Source organism: Hemiscyllium ocellatum, chromosome 17 (genome assembly GCF_020745735.1).
Source record: "Hemiscyllium ocellatum isolate sHemOce1 chromosome 17, sHemOce1.pat.X.cur, whole genome shotgun sequence".
In the NCBI taxonomy this organism is placed as follows: Eukaryota; Metazoa; Chordata; class Chondrichthyes; order Orectolobiformes; family Hemiscylliidae; genus Hemiscyllium; species Hemiscyllium ocellatum.
The window spans coordinates 74887402-74905680 of NC_083417.1; the positions used below are offsets into that span (position 1 = coordinate 74887402).

The 18279-nt window shown below is 42.3% G+C and overlaps 1 protein-coding gene across 1 annotated transcript in view; it reads right to left on the bottom strand.

The window, feature by feature from the left end:
- Positions 1–679: 679 nt before the first annotated feature.
- The window catches only part of dnaaf1 (dynein axonemal assembly factor 1), a 121623-nt gene continuing 104023 nt past the window's right edge, over positions 680–18279 (bottom strand). Inside the window, exons 18-19 of the mRNA XM_060837527.1 lie at positions 14439–14826; positions 680–786 (exon numbers count right to left, since the gene is read on the bottom strand). Coding sequence (XP_060693510.1) covers positions 680–786; positions 14439–14826 — 495 coding nt within the window. The remainder of the gene's footprint in view (positions 787–14438; positions 14827–18279) is intronic.

Here is an 18279-nt window from a genome sequence, read left to right on the forward strand (position 1 = left end):
ACGCCCGGACCAACCAACCCAACCACCCCGTGGCTCAACACTTTAACTCTCCCTCCCACTCCACCAAGGACATGCAGGTCCTTGGACTCCTCCATCGCCAGAACATAACAACACGACGGTTGGAGGAAGAGCGCCTCATCTTCCGCCTGGGAACCCTCCAACCACAAGGGATAAACTCAGATTTCTCCAGTTTCCTCATTTCCCCTCCCCCCACCTTGTCTCAGTTGATTCCCTCGAACTCAGCACCACCCTCCTAACCTGCAATTTTCTTCCTGACCTCTCCGCCCCCACCCCACTCAGGCCTATCACCCTCACCTTGACCTCCTTCCACCTATCACATCTCCATCGCCCCTCCCCAAGTCCCTCCTCCCTACCTTTTATCTTAGCCTGCTGGACACACTTTCCTCATTCCTGATGAAGGGCTTTTGCCCGAAACTTCGAATTTCCTGTTCCTTGGATGCTGCCTGACCTGCTGCGCTTTAACCAGCAACACATTTTCAGCTCTAAAAGAATAAACTTATTTATTGAAGTAACAGTCAAAAATAGACTTAACAGCACATTTTAAAACATCCCAAAACACTGTCATTTAACAAAGCAAATTAATTATCATTAAATAAATCTCCCTGAAAGTGGAGTCTTTTCTCTTTGGTTGATATCACCAATAAAATACTGGGGCTCTTCAGTCCAGGCCAAACTCAATGTCTTCAGTGTGGATATGATTAAGCTCCAAAATTGCTAATTCTTCTTTAATTTTTTCTCCTTCAGGACCACGATGAGTCAAATTTCCTTAGAAAATATTAACAAATTTGATCAGGAAAGGGAACACCTCATTGACTATTGTTTCACAGCCCAGTTAAATAATAACTCTCAGCATTTTGCTGTACAACCTTCGCTCAACAGCATAGCATCAATGTACACAGCCTTTCCCAACACTCAGTAAAATCATGTTTGGGAGTTGAGAAAACAGAACTGATTTTAAAGATTGTCAAATGGCCAGCATTCTAGGGGAGGTCAAAGCAAATGCTACAAAGATGCTTTGGAGTTCTCCCTCAAGCATGACAGCAATGATGTTTATGATTGGAAGGAGCTTAGTACCTCATGGTATGTCCTGCCCCTTTTATTCAATGGTCTATGTGTTGAGAATCCACATATTCAGTCACAAAGATGCATCACTGAGAAACCACAATGCTGATGTCATCTTTAATTTGAGGGATAGCTCACACTAATGATATGAAATTCCAACAATGGAGTATAAGCATCCCTTTCTTTTTTAAAAAAAAGTTGCTTTAAATGAAACTAAAAGTCGTCAAGTTGCCATAGTCTCACTCTCTCATGGGAGAGGTATGACTAGTGGTAATTTAACCTGAGGGTCAAGCCACTTCAGGCAAGACAGGGAGTTGAGATTGACAGTCATGGTAACCTCAGTTGGTGCAGGAATTGAATCCAGACTATTTGAGTCATGCTGCATCACAGTGGAGAGAGTGGTGCTGGAAAAACACACACACAAGCCATCCAATCATTTGAGCTAAACAAGCCCCATATCTACATATAGACTGGAAAAGAAATATGGGCAAACGTAACTAAATGATTTCTGACTAATATCTTTCAACAGTACTTCAAGGAACCAACCAGAGAGAAGGTTATACTAAGCCTGATCCAGTTGCATGTGATAGGATTAACTAATTATCTTAGAGTCAAGTCACCCTGAGGTAACAGTGACCATACTGACATTGAATTTTACGTTCAATTTGAGGACTGAAAGAGGCTGCAAGACTATTGTTTTAAAAATCAAATAAGGGTTATCCCAACCAGGAAACAACGGACCTCCCGAAGTCCACCCTCCACCCAGTGAGAACCATGGGATACCCACTGCCCCACAACTACAGGTAACTGAAAGCTTGAATCCTCTGACAGTCCCATTGTCAGACACAGAACTGGACGGTGCGGACCCTTGCCTTGGTTCAATGACATCAGAGCGGGTAAATGACCCCAGTGAGGAGCTGGATAGCTACCTCAGCCCAGCGAAGGTCCAGCAGTTCGTGCTCACCATGGAGATGCAGATAGCTACCCCAGAGACAGGACAGTCAAATGGACAATTGTAACTCCATAAACTGGGGATTAAAGAAGGTTCCTTTGCTATCGTATAACAGGGCACCCACTCACTAGGTGGGTTCCGCTGAAGCTACAGCTAAATAATAAGAGACTGGATGGTTAATAAAGGGAACTGTAAATAGGATAACTGTAAATTCGATTAATTCAATCTGTATTTTGTAATGTTAAGATATGCAATGTATATATCTATGAAAGACATGACAAATTGTACAGGTACCAAAGATTTGTCCTTCTTTATGTTCATTTTCCTTCTTTATGTTCATTTAAGCGGGCATTGGATAGGCATTTGGAAGTTATTGGGCTAGTATAGGTTAGGTAGGACTCGGTCGGCGCAACATCGAGGGCCGAAGGGCCTGTACTGCGCTGTATCCTTCTATGTTCTATGTTCTATTTATTTCTATGAATAAAGTATATTTTGAAATTAAAAAAAATTATGAGTGTGTGAAACCAGAACTGGCCAAACTGAGTTGGCAAATTAAGTTAAAGGCTAGGTCAATGAAGATGCAGTGGCAGACATTTAAAGGGGAAAGTTCAGTATACAGAGAATAGATATGTCTCAAGCAAGTAAAAGAAATTCCAAAGGATGGTCCCATGGTTAACTAGAAATGTTAACTGTGGGATATAGGTAAAGTAGTGTTACTTCTGCAATCATAATTACTTATGCAAGGTAAATGAACTCACACCAGTGTGTAATTGTTTCAGCCAAGAGCGGAGTCAACAAGAATGAAAACTATGTGAAGGAAATATATAATTGTTTTTGTATTAGCTAAAATGTGCACACAAGAGTGAAACATGCCTGCAAACAATGGTAGATGTTACAGACAAATAGATAAGGTACTATGAGGATGTAGGTTAAGCCAGATATGCTTGTACAAACAGTAGTTATAAGCATCTGTTTCCCATTTCTGCAAAAACAAAAAAACAAACCCCAATTAAGGTTCAATATGGTTGAGAAATGGGAGGAAATGTCACAAGTAAGGGAAACAGGTGGCAGTGAAGGAGGATATACCTAACAATGGACCACAGCAGGATGTGGTAAAACAGTCAAGTAAAACTTGTACTTTGTTATGCACAAGGCCGGACAAGGCAGGAGATAAACGATAGTATGGGCACCGGGTTTGGAGTAGTGAATCCTATATAAGACATTACTTGCTAAACTCTGCGTGTCTATTTTAGGCACCATGCTTGCAAGCGTATAATAAACATACTGATTGCTTCAGATCTTGTCTCGGATTGAAATTATTGAAATGAGTGAGCTTCATTTCTCACATTAACTGTCATATCAAATTGAAAGAAAAAGCATATAATTGTGCAAAGACAGGAAACATGTCAGAAGATTGCTTGGAACATAAAAAACAGTAAATTACTAAAAATGAAAGAGGAGGAAAAAAATTGGAGCACAAAAAAAACTAGTCAGAAATATTTTTAAAAGTTTCTAAGTATTTAAAGAAGAATGTTAACAAAGTAACATTAGTCCTATAGAAGACAGGACTGCAGATTGAATATGAAAAATAAGGAAATAGATTAATTATACATGCATCTTGCATTGTTTTTTGCTAAAGAGTACACAGTAACAAAGGAGCAGCAATAAGTTAGGAAATTGAAAGAAGGGAGGAGGAATTCAGGAAAATCACAATCATCAAAGATCACCAGGTACTGATCAAACTGCTGGAGCTGTTGGACCTCAATCTAGGGTCTTAAAAAAGTACCCAGTAAGATAGTTGATGCGTTGATTTTCATTTTCAAAACTCCCTTGATTCAGCAATGGTCCTATCAGTTGAAGCATTAAAGAAGGCATCGGATGCTTATTTAGATAGTGTGCAGAGACATGGGGAAAACAGAGGAGATTAGCACGAGATAATACATCCGGTCCAGGTATGATAGGCTGAATGGCCTCCTTCTGTACCATTGTAATTTAGTGATTCTGTTTTATTATAATTTTGTCAATGAAATAACCTAAAAGACGAACTTTAACTTAGTTCTACACATTTTTAAGCAACAGGCTGTCATGATAACAAATTTCTAATGCCCATTAAAAATAAAAAGAATAAAAGAATTTTTATGCTTATTTATTTACCTCAAAGTTTAAAGCAGTGTAGATAGCTGTGACCACAATATGAATTTTACATCCTGTTTCAAGGGGAGATGGTATAGGTTATGATTTAGGCAACGATGCTGGCATGATAGCTGACCTGGCTGTGACCTGGGATACACGGCTAGGGTGTCAGATAAATAGAGACACAGCGACAGACATTTTGGGGGATACTTCATAATAATCAGAATACGTATATTCCGACTCTAAATAAACTTTCTAAAGGGAGAACCCGCAGTCTGTGGTTAATTATGGAAATTACAGAAACCTTTCAAATTAAAAAAGAAGCATGCAACTTCACCAAGATGAGTAGTATGTAAGATTGTTGGTCAGATTTGAGGAAGAGACTAGAGTATGAAAAAAAATTGAACTAAAACCATAAGAAGAGATGCCAAGTGTTTCTACAGGTAGGAGGTAAAGTGAATGTTGATCTTCTAGAGAGTGAAAATGGTGAGAATCATAGAAAATAAGGAAATGGTAGATGAAATGAACAAGATGTGCATTTTGCTTCTGCCTTCATGAGAGGATACGAAAAACATTCCAGTAATAGCTGTGAGCAGAAGGTGGAGAGAAGAATATAGCAAAATTACAATCATGAGGGAATTGGTGCAAAGCAAACTATGGAGTTGCTGACTGATGAATCTTTGAGTCTTGATGGAGTTGAGCCTAGTGTCTTAAAGCAGGTAGCTAATGAGGTAGTAGATACATTGAGGTTATTTTTGTCAAAACTGAATAGATTCAGAAAATGTTCCATTAGATTGGGTGGCACAGTAACTCAGTGGTTCGCACTGCTACCTCACAGCACCAGGGACCCAGGTTTAATTCCAGCCTTGGGCGACTGTCTATGTGGAGTTTGCACATTCTTTCTGTGTATGCATGGGTTTTTTCCCCAGGTGCTCTGGTTTCCTCCCACAGTCCAAAGATTTGAAGATTAGGTGAATTAGCCGTGTTAAATTGCCCATAGTGTTACGTGCATTATTCAGAAGGAAAAGGATCTGGGTGGGTTACTCTTTGGAGGGTCAGTGTGGACTTGTTGGGCCAAATGGCTTGTTTCCACACTGTAGGGAATCTAATCTAGACTGGAAATTAGCAAATATCCAAGGAAGAGAGAAGTAGGAAACTGGAGGCCAATTAGCTTTATGCCTGTTGTGGGAAGATGTTAGAATTCACCATTAAAAAAATTATGCAATCACAATTCAAAGGTCTCAAGATATTCAAGAGAAGGCATGGCGTTTTCAAAGGCAAAGCATGTTTAACTAATTTATCAGCATTCTTTGAAGGAGTAACATGCTGTGGGTAAACAGAATCCTGAAGATCTTCTACACTTGGATTTCTGGAAAGTCTTTCACAAGTTGGCAAATGAAAGGTTATTGTAGAAAATAAAAGCTCATGATGGGGGGATGTGGGTTACATATTAGACTGGTCAGAAGTTCATGCTGACTGGCAGAAAACAGAGTATGCATAAATGGTCATAATCAGGACTCGTCTGCTGAGGTAGTATGGGCTAAGGTTAAAAACAGGAAAGGAGAGGTCATCCTGTTTGGTTGTTTTCTATGGGCCTCCAAAAAGTTCCAGAGTTGTAGAGGAAAGGATTGCAAAGATGATTCTGGATAGGAGTGAAAATAACAGGGTAGTAGTTATGAAGGCTTTAACTTTACTAATATTGACTGGAAACGCTATGATTTGAGTACCATGGACAGATGCATGAGTAGGTGGAGAGCAGAGGGATACAAATGCTTAGGAATTGACTGACAGGTTTAGACAGTACGTTTGGATCAGCTCAGGCTTGGAGGGCCGAAGGGCCTGTTCCTGGGCTGTAAATTTTCTTTGTTCTTTGTATCTTAGATAGATCAGTTTTTGTCCAGCGTGTACAGGATATGTCCTGACACAGTATGTAAAAAGGCCAACAAGAGGTGAGGCCACATTGGATTTGGTACTAAGCAATGAACCGAGCCAAGTGTTAGATTTGGAGGTAGGTGAACACTTTGGTGATAGCGACCACAATTCAGTTAAGTTTACTTTAGTGATGGAAAGGGACAGGTGTATAACGCAAGATAAGAGTTGTAGCTGGGGGAAAGGCAATTATGATGCAATTAGGCAAGTTTTAGGATGCACAGGATAGGAAATGAAGCTGCAGGGGATGGGCACAATTGAAACGTGGAGCTTGTTCAAGGTACAGATACTGCGTGTCCTTGATATGTATATACCTGCCAGGCAGGGAGGAAGTGGTCGAGTGAGGAAACCATAGTTTACGCAAAAAAAGGAAGCTCTTGTCAAGAGGAAGAAGGAGGCTTATGTAAAGATGAGGTGTGAAAACTCAGTTCAGGTGCTTAAATGTTACAAGTTAGCCAGGAAGAACCTAAAGGGAGAGCTAAGAAGAGCCAGGAGGGATCATGAGAAGTCTTTGGCACGTAGGATCAGGGAAAACTCTAAAGATTTCTATAGGTATATTCAAAAGAATAATGAGAGGAAAATTAGGGCCTGTCAAGGATAGTGGTGGGAAGCTGCACATGGAGTCCGAAGAGATAGGAGAGATACTAAATAAGTATTTTTCGTCAGTATTCACATGGAAAAAAGCCAATATTGTTGAGGAAAATACTGAGGTACAAGCTATTAGACTAGACAAGATTGAGGTTCATAAGGAGGAGGTGTTAGCAATTCTGGAAAGTATGAAAATAGGTAAGTCCCCTTAGCCAGATGGAATCCTAGGATTCTCTGGCAAGCCAGGGAGGAGATTGCCGAGCCTTTGGCTTTGATCTTTATGTCGTCATTGTCTACAAGACTAGATGATAGCAACTGTTGACCCCTTATTCCAGAAGGGGAGTAGAGACAACCCTAGTAATGATAGACCAGTGAGCCTGACTTTGGTGATGGGTAAAGTGTTGGAAAGGATCAGAAGAGATAGGATTTATAATCATCTAAAAAGGAATAATTTGATTTGGGATACGCAACACGGTTTCGTAAAGGGAAGGTCGTGCCTCACAAAACTTGTTGAGTTCTTTGAGAAGCTGACTACACAGGTGGATAATGGTAAAACGGTGATGTGTATATGGATTTCAGTAAAGCATTTGATAAGTTTCCCCATGGTAGGCTGCTGAAGAAAATAGAGGGATGGGATTGACGGTGATTTAGCACGATGGATCAGAAATTGGCAAGTTATAGTGGTGTACTGCAAGGATCCATTTTGGGGTCACTGCTGTTTGACATTTTTATAAATGACGAGCTGGTATATGGGAGAAGAATTTACATTTTTGGATTATTGGAATTTCTTCTGGGGTAGAAGTGACCTGTACAAGGACGGACGGATTGCACATGAATTGGATGGGGACTAATCTACTGGCAGGATGATAAGCTAGAGCTGCTCGGGAGGATTTAAACTAGTAAGGTGGGGGGGGGGGGTCCAACAGAAATAGTGAGGAAAGAGATCAATCTGACACTGCTACAGTTGAAAAGAAAAGTGAGTCAAACTGTCAGGGCAGGCAGGGACAAAGCAGAGAACAAGGTAGGACTGATAAACTACAGTTATTTCAATGCATGGGGCCTAACAGGGAAGGCAAATGAACTCAGGGCATGGTTAGGGACATGGGACTGGGATATCATAGCAATTAGAGAAACATGGCTCAAGGACAGGCAGGACTGGCAGCTTAATGTTCCAGGATACAAATGCTACAGGAAGGACAGAAAGGGAGGCAAGAGAGAGGGGTAGTGGCGGCTTTGATAAGGGATAGCATTACAGCTATACTGAAGGATGTTCCCAGAAATACATTAAGGGAAGTTATTTGGGTTGAACTTAGAAATAAGAAAGGCACGATCACCTTATTGGGATTGTACTGTAGACCCCCTAATAGTCAGAGAGAAATTGAGAAACAGATTCGTAAGGAGATCTCAGTTATTTGTAAGAATAATAGGGTGGTTATGGTAGAGGATTTTAACTTTCCAAACAGACTGGAACTGCCATAGTGCTAAGATGATAAAGAAAAATTTGCTAAGTCTGGACATGAAAGTTTTCTGATTCAATCTGTGGATGTACCTACTAGAGAAGGTGCAAAACTTGACTTACTCATGGGAAATAAAGCAGAGCAGGTGACTGAGGTGTCAGTGGGGGAGCACTTTGGGGCCAGCTATCATAATTCTATTAGTTTTAAAATAGTGATGGAAAAGGATAGACCAGATCTAAAAATTGAAGTTCTAAATTGGAGGAAGGCTAATTTTGACAGTATTAGGCAAGCACTTTCAAAAGCTGATTGAGGGCAGATCTTCGCAGGTAAAGGGATGACTTGAAAATGGGAAGCCTTCATAAATGAGATAAAGTGAGTCCAGAGACAACATATGCCTGTTAGGGTGAAAAGAAAGCTTGGTAGGTATAGGGAATGCTGAATGACTAAAGAAATTGAGGGTTTGGTTAAGAAAAAGAAGGAAGCATATGTCAGGTATGGACAGGATAGGTCGAGTGAATCCTTAGAAGAGTATAACGGCAGTAGGAGTATACTTAAGAGGGAAATCAGAAGGCAAAAAAGGCTCATGAGATAACTTTGGCAAATAGAGTTAAAGAGAATCCAAAGGGTTTTTACAAATACATAAAGGGCAAAAGGGAGAGAACAAGCCCCTGAAGGATTAGCAAGGCAGACTTTATGTGGAACCGCATGTGATGGGGGAGATACTAAACGAGTATTTTGCATCAGTGTTTACTGTGGAAAAGGACATGGAAGGTATAGACTAGGGAAATAGATGGTGATATCTTGAAAAATGTCCATATTACAGAGGAGGAAGCATTGGATGCTTGAAATACAGAAAAGTAGATAAATCCACAGGACCTGATCAGTGGTACCCTCGAACTCTGTGTGAAGTGAGGGAAGTGATTGCTGGGCCTCTTGCTGAGATATTTATATCATCGATAGTCACAGGTGAGGTGCTGGAAGACTGGAGGTTGGCAAACGTGGTGCCACTGTTTAAGGGTGGTATGGACAAGCCAGGGAACTATAGACCGGTAAGCCTGACCTCAGTGGTGGGCAAGTTGTTGGAGGGAATCCTGAGGGACAGGATGTACGCGTATTTGGAAAGGCAAGGACTGATTAGGGATTGTCAACATGATTTTGTGTGTGGGAAATGATGTCTCATAAACTTGATTGAGTTTTTTGAAGAAGTAACGAAGAGGGCAGAGCGGTTGACATGATCTATATGGACTTCAGTAAGGCGTTCGACAAAATTCCCCATGGGAGACTGGTTAGCAAGGTTAGTTCTCATGGAATACAGGGAGAACTAGCCATTTGGATACAGAACTGGCTCAAAGATAGAAGACAGAGGGTGGTGGTGGAGGGTTGTTTTTCAGACTTGAGGCCGATGATAAGTGGAGTGCCACAAGGATTGGTGCTGGGTCCACTACTTTTCATCATTTATATAAATGATTTGGAAGTGGTAATAGTTAGTAAGTTTGCAGATGACACCAAAATTTGAGTGTAGTGGACAGTGAAGAAGGTTACCTCAGATTACAACTGGATCTTAATCAGATGGGCCAATGGGCTGAGAAGTGGCAGAAGTTTATTTTAGATAAATGTGAGGTGTGCATTTTTGGAAAGCATATCTTAGCAGAACCTTTACACTTAATGATAAGTTCCTGGGGAGTGCTGCTGAACAGAGACCTTGGAGTGCAGGATCATAGTTCCTTGAAAGTGGAGTCGCTGGTAGATAGGATAGTGAAGGCGGCATTTGGTATGCTTTCTTTTATTGGCCAGAGCAGTGAGTACAGGAGTTGGGAGATCATGTTGCGGCTGTACAGGACATTGGTTAGCCCACTTTTGGAATATTGGAAGGATGTTGTGAACCAAGAAAGAGTTCAGAAAAGAATTAGAAGGATGATGCCAGGGTTGGAGAATTTGAACTATAGGGAGAGGTTGAATAGGCTGAGGCTGTTTTCCCTGCAGCGTCTGAGGTTGAGGGGTGACCTTATAGAGGTTTATAAAATCATGAGGGGCCTGGATGGGATAAATAGACAGAGTCCCTTCCCTAAGATGGGGGAGTCCAGAACTAGAGCAGAAAGATATAAAAGAGACCTGAGGGGCAACTTTTTCATGCAGAGGGTGGTAAGTATATGGAATGAGCTGCCAAAGGAAGTGGTGGAGGCTAGTATGATTGCAACATTAAAAGGCATCTGGATTGGGAGATGAATAGGAAGGGTTTAGAGGGGTATGGGAAGGGTGCTGGCAGGTAGGACTAGATTGGTTTGGGAAATCTGGTCAGCATGGACGAGTTGGACCAAAGGGTCTGTTTCCATGCTGTACCTCTCTATGACTTTATGACCTGGACGAGGGCATACAAGGACGTGTTAGTAACTTTGCAGATGACACTGAAGTTGGTGGACAGTGCATAAGAATGTTGCAGGTTAGAGAGGGACATAGATAAGGTGCAGAGCTGGGCTGAGAGGTGGCAAATGGAGTTTAATGCGGAAAAGTGAGAGGTGATTTGCTTTGGAAGGAGTAACAGGAATACAGAGTACTGGGCTAATGGTAAGATTCTCTGTAGTGTGGATGAGTGGAGAAATCTCTTTGTCCATGTACATAGATCCCTGAGAGTTGCCACCCAGGTTGATAGGGTGGTTAAGAAGGTGTTTGGTGTATTAGTTTTTATTGGTAGAGGGATTGAGTTTCAGAGCCAAGAGGTCATGTTGCAGCTGTATAAAACGCCGATGTGGCTGCACTTGGAGTATTGCATACAGTTTTGGTCACGGCATTATAGGAAGGATGCGGAAGCATTGGAAAGGGTTCAGAAGAGATTTACTAGAATGTTGCCTAGGATGCAGGGAAGATGTTATGTTGAAAAGCTGAGGGACTTGAGGCTGTTTTTGTTAAAGAGAAGGTTAAGGGATGGCTTAATAGAGACATTCAAGATGATCAGAGGATTAGATAAGTTGGACAGTGAGAGCCTTTTTCCTCAGATGGTGATGGCTAGCATGAGCGGACATGGCTTTAAACTGAGGGGTGATAGACGTAGAATAGATGTCAGAGGTAGTTTTATTTACTCAGAAGTAAGGGCGTGGAATGCCCTGCCTGCACCAATAGTAGGCTTGCCAACTTTAAGGGCATTTAAATAGTCATTGGATAAATATATGGATGATAATGCAATAGTGTAGATTAGATGGGCTTCAGATCGGTTTCACAGGTTGACGCAACATCAAGGGTGGAACTGTTCTATGTTCTCAACTTGTTCCAATAGTATAGCTACTCTATAGTTATAGAAACATAGAAAATAGGAACAGTAGAAGAAATCCACCCCTTCCAGTGTGCTCTGCCGTTATGATCATTGTTGATCATCCAACTCAGCAGTGTGTTCCTACTCTCCCCCCTTCCCCCCCCACCCCCAACTCCTGCATATCTTTTGATCCTTTTCAGTCAAATGCTATATCCAACTCATTACTGAAATCATAAAATGTTTTGGCCTTGACAGCTTTCTGTGGTAGTAAATTCCACAGACTCATTGCTTTCTGAGTGAAGACATTTCTCCTCAGTTGAGTCCTAAATGATTTACCCCCATATCCTCGATGGTGATCCCTGGTTCTGGACTCCCCTGCCATTGGGAACATCTTTCTGCATCTACTGTGCATTAATGAAATTTTCAGAATTGAGGATCAGGATTTACCTTAATCAAATAAATCCTAAATCTGTACATAATCACTTGAAACCATAAACTTCAACACAGTGATTAGTCTTTTACCCTCTGGTACTTGACTTGATTTTTTTTTTATCAGCAATTGTATATCAAAACGATCCAGCTGTTAAAGTTTGGGAGCCAGAAATAAGATACTAAGGAGCTACATGTGGCTCTGTAGTTGCAGACTCAGTCTATACGGTTGTATAAATTTTACAACATCCTATTATTTCAATTGAGGATACCTGTTAATCTCTTTAAAATGAGTTAGCTGGTCGAGCTGTCTCACCACATCTACAACATTAATATTGCAGAGAAGGAAATCTCAAACTTCTCTCTCTCTCTCTCTCTCTCTCTCTCTACATGAACAAATCAGTTCCAGGGTAGTCCATACATACCACATTTTGGGCAACATACATCATCAACATTAGTTAGTGGTTACTGTTGCAACAAAGGGTCATTAGTCCACTGCTACAGTTCTGAAATCTCTTAATTAAAGGATTGTCTAATCTTTTGATATTGCAAATCTTGAAATTTTTGGGAGTAAGCAGAGTTCTTTCTCCCAAGTAATCCCTAGGATTTTGCATTCCCAGTCCTGGGCCTCCTCTACTGTTGCTCCCTTACCACCCGACGCCTGGAGAAAGAACTCATCTTCCGCCTCGGAACACTTCAACCCCAGGGCATCAATGTAGATTTCAACAGTTTCCTCATTCCCCCCCCCACCTCCCCACCTTACCTCAGTTCCAACCTTCTAGCTCAGCACTGTCCTTATGACCTGTCCCACTTGCCAATCTCCCTTCCCACCTATCTGCTCCACCCCCCCCGACCTATCACCTCCATCTCCACCTCCATTCACCCATTGTACTCTTTGCTACCTTCCCACACCCTCCTCTCTGACCTATCACCTCCATCTCCACCCCCATTCACTTATTGTATTCTTTGTTATCTTCTCACCAATTATTTATTTTACAGAGCTGTGGAGTCAGGGCCACGTACATTTTGGTTGTAGGTGGTTGCAACCCCTTTTCAGTTAGTTGAAAAATCTTTGTTGTGTTTTCAGGTCCACCTAAAGCCCCATGCAACTGATCTTTGGGCATCCGGTGTGGAGAAGTTGGAGGGACCAAAGGGTTTCCATACAGTTTCCGTGTTGTGGGACTCTATGACCTGCCCAGGCCAGCTCATGTCGACCATTAATAGGTCCAGGCAGCAGGATGTGGAGGGGGTCACACTTGCCAATGTCTGCCCCTCTTCTGCAGCTACCTTTTTGCATGGGTGTTCTTGGAAAGGGAACAGGCCGTGTCCACCACTACTCAATATGCTTAGAGACAGGTGGCTACTGCAGGAGGTGGAATGCCTTACTTTCCCTTCCAAGTCCATTTTGATTTGATCCCTTTCCTCTTGTTCTCCCCTTCCCACACCTTTGGTGATACTGCATTGCCGTTAGTGGGTTTTGTACATAGACTAATTAGAAACATGGGTGATTTAGTGGTGGTAGGTAAGAGGTGAAAAGTATCACAGATGATTTGGTGATTTCCGTCAGTGTAGTGAATTAATTTTACAATACGGTCAAGCCAAGTTAGTTCGAGGTTCATAACCCAATGTACTGAATGAATGGTGAGTACATATCCAAGTTATAATAATGTGGTTTGATAGGAAGTAATGAAGGATTCTATTCAAATGCATCAGCTGTTCCAACTGTTGTACAGTGGTGGGAAATTTGAAATTTGCTCATGAAGCCTTGGCAAATTGCTATACACTTTTGGTAGCACATACAAAAGCTGTTGTGCATCAGTGGTGGAGGGAATATTTTGTTTCAGGTCATGTGCAAATCAGGTAGACTATAGTTGAAGAGTGTGAAGGTGGAAAAGCACAGCCAGTCAGACAGCATCTGAGCTGCAGGAGAATCAATGTTTTGAGATGAAAACCTTCATCAAGAATGACGCTTGTGGCCCAAGGGGGCTGAGAGTTAAATGGGAGGGGGTGGGACTGGGGGTAGGTAGCTGTAAATGCGAGAAGTACATGAAGGTGGGGGTGAAGGTGATAGGTTGGAAAGGAGGGTGGAGTGGATAGTTGGGAAGGAAGATGGACAGAGCTGAAAATGTGTTGCTGGAAAAGCACAGGAGGTCAGGCAGCATCCAAGGAGCAGGAGAATCGACGTTTCGGGCATGAGCCCTTTGGGCATGCCCGAAACATCGATTCTCCTGCTCTATGGATGCTGCCTGACCTCCTGCGCTTTTCCAGCAACATATTTTCAGCTCTGATCTCCAGCATCTGCAGTCCTCACTTTCTCAAGGAAGATGGGCAGGTCAAGAAGGCGGTGCCAAGTTGACTACTCCTAGACTACTTTATACTAATTAGTGTCAAGTTTGAGAGTTGTTGTAATTGCAAGTAGACAGCATTCCAAGACATTCCTGACCTATGGCTGTCTGGGAAGTTGATGGAAGATCGAGGCATTGGAAGCGGCAGATTGGTTACAGATTCACTCGTCTTTGGTCTGCTCTAACAGCCATTGGATATATAAATGGCTGATCCAGAGAACACTCATGGAAAAATAGTACAGGAGTAAATCATTACCTGCTCTCAGTGTTTTTACCTTCAGTCAGTAGTTTAATTTGATCAGTGCTCTCAGTTACAGATTGGCTAGAGATTTCCTCGATGAGTATTCTTGTAGGCTGGTCTTCCTCAGGTATCCCTGGTGGAGTACTCAGTTCAAGTGTTGTTCTCTCTACATTTCTCTCACTTGTTAACATGTTTCCTATTTTGTTGGTAGTTAGTTGTGTCGCAGACTTTTCTTCTGAAATTCCACTTCGTTTCTTTTGACTAGTTTTATCTCCACATTCATTCTCTTTTAGATCTGCTGAACTTTCTTCATTTATTTCATCTGTGACCTTCCGAATGAGACCTTCCATACCTTCCCCCATGCCCAACTCTCTATTGTCATATTCAGCAGCAATGATCTCAATCTTTGGCCGATAGACAGTCTGAAAGAAGAGGGGAAATATTTCAATTTTATGTTACACATTTGAGAAAATTATGGTTTCCCGGATGTACCTGTTCACCACAGGGACCCTTTATCTCACATTGACCAAAATGGCCATTATTGCCACATTAAATGAAACAATGATCAGAATTTGTGAAGGTTTGTAGCTCAGGTTGAGGTTTAGGGTGTAGGTTTGCTCGCTGAGCTGTAGGTTTGATATCCAGACGTTTCCTGAAAGCAGGAGACAACAGCTTTGCTTCATTTGGAGGTCGCCACTGATGATGTTACCTAGCCAGGTAATGAAACGTCTGGATATCAAACATAGAATATAGAACAGTACAGCACAGAACAGGCCCTTCAGCCCATGATGTTGTGCCGACCATTGATCCTCATGTATGCACCCTCAAATTTCTGTGACCATATGCATGTCCAGCAGTCTCTTAAATGTCCCCATGATCTTGCTTCCACAACTGTTGCTGGCAACGCATTCCATGCTCTCACAACTCTGTGTAAAGAACCCGCCTCTGACATCCCCTCTATACTTTCCTCCAACCAGCTTAAAACTATGACCGCTCGTGTTAGCCATTTCTGCCCTGGGAAATAGAGTCGATAGCCAGAGACTATCTATACCTCTCATTATCTTGTATACCTCAATTAAGTCCCCTCTCCTCCTCCTTTCCTCCAATGAAAAAAGTCCGAGCTCAGTCAACCTCTCTTCATAAGATAAGCCCTCCAGTCCAGGCAGCATCCTGGTAAACCTCCTCTGAACCCTCTCCAAAGCATCCACATCTTTCCTATAATAGGGTGACCAGAATTCCAAGTGCAGTCTAAGTTTTATCGAGCTGCAACAAGATCTCACAACTCTTAAACTCGATCCCCCTGTTAATGAAAGCCAAAGCACCATATGCTTTCTTAACAACCCTGTCCACTTGGGTAGCCATTTTAAGGGACACCTTGCACACCAAGATCCCTCTGTTCCTCCGAACTGCCAAGGATCCTATCCTTAATCTTGTACTCAGTTTTCAAATTCGACCTTCCAAAATGCATCACTTCGCGTTTATCCAGGTTGAACTCCATGTGCGACCACTCAGCCCATCTCTGCATCCTATCAATGTCCCGTTGCAGCCTACAACAGCCCTCTATACTGTCAATGACACTTCCAACCTTTGTGTTGTCTGCAAACTTGCTGACCCATCCTTCAATCCCCTCATCCAAGTCATTAATAAAAATTACAAAGTGTAAAGGCCCAAGGACAGAGCCCTGTGGAACACACCACTCACCACTGACTTCCAGGCAAAATATTTTCCTTCTACTACCACTCGCTGTCTTCTGTTGGCCAGCCAATTCTGTATCCAGACAGCTAAGTTCCCCTGTATCCCATTCCTCCTGGCCTTCTGAATGAGCCTACCATGGGGAACCTTATCAAATGCTTTGCTGAAGTCCATATACACCACATCCACATCTCGACCCTCATCAACCTTTCTAGTTACATCCTCAAAGAACTCAATAAGGTTTGTGAGGCATGACCAGCCCCTTACAAAGCCGTGTTGACTGCATTTAATCAAGCCATGTTCTTCCAGATGGTCATAAATCCTATCCCTCAGAATCCTTTCTAACACCTTCCAGACGACAGACGTGAGACGTGAGACTTACTGGTCTGTAATTGCCGGGGATTTCCCTATTTCCTTTCTTATAGAGAGAAATTACATTTGCCTCTCTCCAGTCCTCAGGTACGACTCCAGTGGAGAGCGAGGATGCAAAGATCTTCACAAGTGGCGAAGCAATTGCATTTCTCATTTCCCAAAGCAGCCGAGGACAAAGCTGGTCCGAGCCTGGCGACTTGTCAATCTTAATGTTAGACAAAACTTTTATCACATCAGCTTCCTCTATCTCTATCCATTCCAGCATGCACACCTGCTCTTCAAAGGTTTCACTCACTACAAAGTTTGTTTCTTTTGTAAAGACAGAAGCAAAACTCATTTAGGGCTTCCCCTACCTCCTCAGACTCCACACACATACTATCCCTATGCAAACCTACAGTTCAGCGAGCAAACCTACACCCTAAATGATCAGAACATAACCATTAAACCACACTCCTCTCTTGCAAGTTAGAGGTGTCTAGGAGACAGCAGAAGTGGGGGTATTGGTGGTAAATAATCTACGTAGAAATTGAAGCCACAGTTTGGCTAAAGGATTTGGGCACAAAGTGAGGTAGTGGAGAGGGGGTGGGGGAGGAAAGGGGGGATTCAGTTTTAAGAGCACTGGCACCAGCTCTGGTGAAGTTGGGAGCAGTGCATTTGAATCATAAGGAAACTAAAGAACAGGTTAAACGGTTTAATAGTTGGGGGCAAAGTTGTGGGGTGGTGAATAGCAAGAACACACACAAAAAGACACTGTTCAAAGGGCCACAACACACTGCAGCACACCAGAACTGCAAAAACGGATACCCCCACAATTTCATCAACAGATGCCTTAGTGAAAGACAACGAATTGAGAACATGCCACAACCCAAAGGACTAGCCACGTTACCATACATCAAGAACATTTCTGAACTGACAGCCAGACAATTGCGACCACTAGGACTTATAACAGCACACAAACCGACAGCCAATTCAGACAATAATTCACCAGGACAAAGGACCCAATACCCAGCATGACCAAACCAACATAGTGTACAAAATCCCATGCAAGTACTGCACAAAACACTACATAGGACAAACAGGGAAGACAGCTAACAATCTGTATCCATGAACACCAACTAGCCACAAAACGATACAACCAGCTATCCTTAGTAGCCACACATGGAGATGACAAGCAACATGAGTTCGACTGGGACAACACTCCTCTTATAGGACAAGCCAAATAGAGAACAGCCAAGGAATTCCTAGAGGCATGGCACTCATCCACAGATTCTATCAACAAACACTTTGACCTGGACCCAATATACCGGCCACTACAGCGGACAGCTGGAACTGACAACTGGAAGCGGCAGAGACAAATCACTATAAATGCCGGAAGGAAACAACACAGAAGCGCTTCACAGGAGGCTCCCAAGCACTGAGGATGTCACCTAGACAGGGGACGAAACGTCTGCAACACAAATTTGTTCAATATAGAAAAAATAATTTAGGGAATTCATAGCAAACAGGACATTGTAGATTTAATAGCAGTAAATTAAATCTATTATGAAATTAGAATGCATTAAGATAATTGACAAAAGCACTCAAGGGAGAGGAGTCTTTTTACTCAGAATATTCTAATAATCTGAACGTGCTGTGGAAACTGATTTGAAAGAGACTGAATACATACATGAAGGGGGAAAATGTGCAGGAATATAGGGAACAAGGGGGGGGGGGGAAGTGGCAATAATTGGATAGATCTTTCAAAAGACGAATGGCTTCCATCTATGTTGCAAATGCAAATAAATCCTGTCCCTCAGAATCTTCTCCAATAA